Source organism: Alosa alosa, chromosome 9 (genome assembly GCF_017589495.1).
Source record: "Alosa alosa isolate M-15738 ecotype Scorff River chromosome 9, AALO_Geno_1.1, whole genome shotgun sequence".
In the NCBI taxonomy this organism is placed as follows: Eukaryota; Metazoa; Chordata; class Actinopteri; order Clupeiformes; family Clupeidae; genus Alosa; species Alosa alosa.
This window is the reverse complement of record NC_063197.1, coordinates 29014380-29019379: the sequence shown is the minus strand read 5'-3', so window position 1 is coordinate 29019379 and position 5000 is coordinate 29014380. Positions and strand designations below refer to the sequence as shown.

At 46.4% G+C, this 5000-nt stretch overlaps 1 protein-coding gene across 1 annotated transcript in view; it reads left to right on the top strand.

Annotated features, from left to right (window-relative positions):
* colgalt2b (collagen beta(1-O)galactosyltransferase 2b) overlaps positions 1-5000 on the top strand; it is a 42985-nt gene that overhangs the window by 24076 nt on the left and 13909 nt on the right. The window contains exons 4-5 of the mRNA XM_048252587.1: positions 3382-3516; positions 4860-5000. The exon at positions 4860-5000 is cut by the window's right edge and continues 64 nt beyond it. Of these exons, the coding sequence (XP_048108544.1) occupies positions 3382-3516; positions 4860-5000 (276 nt within the window). The remainder of the gene's footprint in view (positions 1-3381; positions 3517-4859) is intronic.

Here is a 5000-nt window from a genome sequence, read left to right as displayed (position 1 = left end):
AATAACTGAAATGTGATGTCTCTCCCCCTCTGTGATGGCATAGCGTAGTAAGATATAATTACTGTGTGCCGTGTTAATCTCTGGCATAGCGTAGTACTGATGTAGTATAAGGTGTGTTTGATAGATAGATAGATAGATAGATAGATAGATAGATAGATACTTTATAGATCCCAAATGGGAAATTCAAGGGGATATTCAATACTGTGTGCTGTGTTAGTATATTCTGGCATAGCGTAGTACTGATGTAGTATAAGGTGTGTTGTGTTAGTATACTCTGGCATAGCGCAGTACTGATGAAGTATAAGGTGTGTTGTGTTAGTATACTCTATGGTGATGTCTCTCCCCCTCTCTGTGATGGCATACTGATATAATTGCTGTGTGCTGTGTTAGTATACTCTGGCATAGCGTAGGACTGATGTAGTATACTGTGTGTTGTGTTAGTATACTCTATGGTGATGTCTCTCCCCCTCTCCTTGGTCAAATGGTCATGGATCTGCTCCTTCACTCCCCGGTCATCCTCAAAGTGTATCAGCAGGGTTTTCATCCAATCATCTATCATGCATTTACTTTTATCTTATGTTTTGATTTATATGAAATATACATTATTATTCATATGTATTCATTTGCACATTTGTACAATTACCTTTATGTATTTACCAGTATATTTGTATTATTTTATATTCACTTTGCATTCATATTGGCTAGGCTGTTGTTAGATACAGTAGATAGATAGATAGATAGATAGATAGATAGATAGATAGATAGATACTTTATTAATCCCCAAGGGGAAATTCAAATGTGGTTATTTCAACATTGACATGTATTCACTGATCATGTGATGATCCTTGGGCCTTTTTGAAACAAACAGTGCCTTGTTGTAAAACCTGACAAAACTGCTGTGTAGGGCTATAGCAAATGCTGAAAGAAAGCGTAGCCTTTAAAAGCCTCACAGCAGGAAATCCCCTTAGTATCGTGTGCCCATCAAGGGTGCCCAGATTTCCATCAGGAGATGGGCTCTCCTGCGGGGCTGACCTGCGGCCGTAATCTACCTCAGATGGCTTTAATCTGCTGAGGGGCCAGACTACCTGAGTCAGGGCTGTAGCTCTCTAAGGTGCTGTTAGAGACACAGCAGGGTAGCCCAGGATTGTTCCAGGCCTACACAATGAAACAATCTGAGCGTGTTTACATTTATGCTTACATACAGTACAGGCCAAAAGTTTGGACACGCCTCATTCAATGCGTTTCCTTTATTTTTATGACTATTTACATTGTAGATTCATCAAAACTATTAATGAACACGTGGAATTATAGCCTAGAAATCTAGACTTACATTTGCTGCCAGGGATAGTCTAGCAACTCTCCGTTGGCTTGTGAGCTCCAGAAATCGAAACTTAATCAGGTCATTGAAATCGTGTATAGAGTCGTTTGGTGGGCTTAACATAATGATTGATGGCAGAGTTGCAACGGTTTGGCTTTGAATTCCCCGCTACTTGAAAACAAATATCCTATTGCGTCCTATTGCGTGCAGAGGGAATTTGAAAGGCAACTGATTATCCCGCCCCTCGGACTGAGCACTGCGAACGGTGAGTGCCCAGACCCTACATTTTAATGTGGGTCTGGCTCGCCAGGCTAGTGGAATTATGTACTTAACAAAAAGTGTGAAATAACTGAAAACATGTCTTATATTCTAGTTTCTTCAAAGTTGCTATTTTTTTGTTGCTATTTTTTTTCATTTAATAACATATTCAGCAAGCCATAACTTGACAAATAATCATCTGTGGGCCAAATAACTTTGCATTCATTCATAGTTTTGATGCCTCAGTGAGAATCTACAATGTAAACAGTCATGAAAATAAAGAAAACGCATTGAAATGAGAAGGTGTGTCCAAACGTTTGGCCTGTACTGTATAGTTTCTCCATCTCTATCTCTAATCTCTATTCATCAAAGAGATGATAATGATAATCATAATAATGTGATATTTACAGTGCAAAGCAAGCTCTGATCTACATCAGCTGGCTTTAATCATCTGAAGGGCCTCACTACCCGAGTCAGGCTTATTCACTTCAGCTATGTAGAGACACTCACGCTGGATGTATGTGAAGCTTTCACTTCATTACGTAAACAGCGCTCATCACCGTCCGTCACCGTCCTCTATAAACGCAATTTGCGGTGCCCATAGCCGAACGGTATTCAATTCAACCACAACCGATGGCAACATTAACAAGAATCAAACAAACGTTTAGCGATCATGTAACATGATAATAAGATGTATGATTGGACATTGACATATTACGGAGTAAAGCATTGTTCTGATGATATGGACTTTCTGAGGGAAGTCAGGGTTATTAGAGCCCAGCTCCAGATGCAATCAGCAGGGAGGTCACAGCAGGGCCTCATGGTGCAGGCCTTTGAAACCGTTATGAGGAAGAGTGTAATTGAAAGGCCGGGGCATACGGGTGAAAGTTGGACACAGTATGATCAAAGATTGTTAAGGCGGAGCAAGATACGGGCCGAAGTTCATGTCTATGGGCGCCGAAATGGGGATCGAATCCTGTCTGCATAAAGAGGCGGTCGATGACGATTGACGGCGTGACGCTGCAACCGCCAACAGCAGCTGCATAAATAACTGGCGCACACCTGATATAAGGTCGATTTTCTCCAGACTGGAATGCTCAAAAAATGCTAAAATGTACCTGAAATGTTCAGGAAGGGTTTGAGGATCATGAAAACGTGCCCGAAATTCACATTCCTAACTCTATAGAACCAAGACCTTAGCATATTTGGTGAAATTCTGAGCTATGCCCATAGATTCAATGGAGCAGTCGCTGCCTCTGCTCTGCATAAAGGGGATTTTGACCCCGTGCGATCCGGTTCCCTGAAGTGGCTCCTGATGAAACATCTTGCTCCGCCTTAACAATCTTTGATATGATGTCCTCTGGCTGTCCTTTCATTTTCCTTTTCTTTTCTGTATTTCTAGCCTGGCTAACACCTCATCTCATCTCACTGAGATGGGGTCTGGGAACTACACGTTCATTTTCTCATATTTGAGACGTGGTTTCCGAATGCCCAGAGCCGTTTTATTGGGCGCTACGAATGTCTATCAAATGCGTCTGTACGTAGCTCATAACCGCTTCGGTGTGACGTCATCGTCTTGCTGCCCTCCCTCCGTTCTGTGTCCCCGGAGCCACTAAGGGTTGAGTACCTCCCTCAAGGGCTCCGGTGGCATGATGGATTCATGTTTCTAATAACATTCTTTCCACCACTCTGTCATCTGTCCCTCTCTCCCCTTCTCTCCCCCCCTCTCTTCTCTTGCTCCCTTTCTCCCCTTCTCTCCCCCCCTCTCCTCTCTTGCTCCCTCTCTCTCCCACCCATCTCTCTAGTTTGCGGACAGTGATAACCTCCTGACTAACCCTAAGATTCTGGACCTGATGATGGCTGAGAACCGGACCCTCGTGGCCCCCATGCTTGACTCCAGTGCCCTCTACTCTAACTACTGGTGCGGCATGACTCCCCAGGTACCTCACCCCATGACCATCACACACACACACACACACACACATACATACATACATACACACACACACACGCACCTCCCCTCACCTCCACTTGAACAAATCAGGGATAGTTTAGCATCCTGGAGAGATATCACTTGAAACTGTGCCTGTTTTTCTTTACCATAGTCTCTAATGAGCATCATTATGATGTCTTGAATAATAATGCACCAGGCTTGTACCCTGATCAATGGTGTCTATATACTCACTGTTAAAAGTGTGTTTTTAGAAATTAAGCTTATTAGTGTATTATACCTTGAAACCTCCATACTACATACTTCTCTCTTTTCACACTTTTTCTCCTCTTTCACTACTCTCATCTCCTCTGCTCTTCTATCCCCTCTTCTCCTCTCATTTCCTCTCCTTCTCCCCTCCCCCCTCTCTACTTTTCCTCTCTTTCTCCTCTCCTCTCCTCTCCCTTCCTCTCCTCCTCTTCTCTCCTCTCTCTTCCTCTCTTTTCCACTCCTCTTCTCCTCCTGCCCTCTCCTCTCCTCCTCTCTTCTCCTCTCCTCTGACCTCCTCCTCTTCTCTCCTCTTCTCTTCTGATCTCCTCCTCTCCTCTCTTTCTCTCCTCTGCTCTCCTCGTCTCTCCTCTCTCCTCCTCACCTCTCTCCTCCTCTCCTCCCCTCTTCTCCTCCTCTCCTCCTCACCTCTCCTCCTCCCCTCCTCCCCTCCCTCCCCTCTCCTCCCTCCCTCCTCCTCTCCTCTCCTCCTCCTCCTCCTCTCCTCTCTCCTCCTCTCCCCTCTCCTCTCTTCTCCTCCCCTCTTCTCCTCTCCTTTCTTCTCTCTCTTCTCCTCTCCTCTCCTCTCCTCCCCTCTCTCCTCCTCTCCTCTCTTCTCCTCCCCTCTTCTCCTCTCCTCTCCTCTCTTCTCCTCCTCTCTTCTCCTCTCCTTTCCTCTCCTCTCTTCTCCTCCTCTCTTCTCCTCTTCTCCTCTCTTCTCCTCCCCTCCTCTCCTCTCCTCCTCCTCCCCTCTTCTCTCCTCCTCTCCTCTCTTCTCCCCTCCTCCTCTCCTCTCCTCTCCTCCTCTCCTCTCTTCTCCTCTCCTCTCCTCACCTCTCCTCACCTCTCTCCCCTCCTCTCCTCTCTTCTCCTCTCCTCCTCTCCTCTCTTCTCCTCCCCTCTTCTCTCCTTTCCTCCTCTCCTCTCTTCTCCTCTTCTCCTCTCTTCTCCTCCCCCCTCCTCTCCTCTCCTCTCCTCCCCTCTTCTCCTCTCTTCTCCTCTCCTCACCTCTCCCTCCTCCCCTCCTCTCCCTCCCCTCCCTCCTCTCCTCCTCTCCCCTCCTCTCCTCTCCTCTCCTTCTCCCAGGGCTACTACAAGCGCACCCCTGACTACCAGCCCATTCGTGAGTGGAAGCGTCTGGGCTGCTTCCACGTGCCCATGGTCCACTCCACCTTCATGCTGGACCTGAGGCGGCTCGCCAGCCGCGATCTGGCCTTTTACCCACCG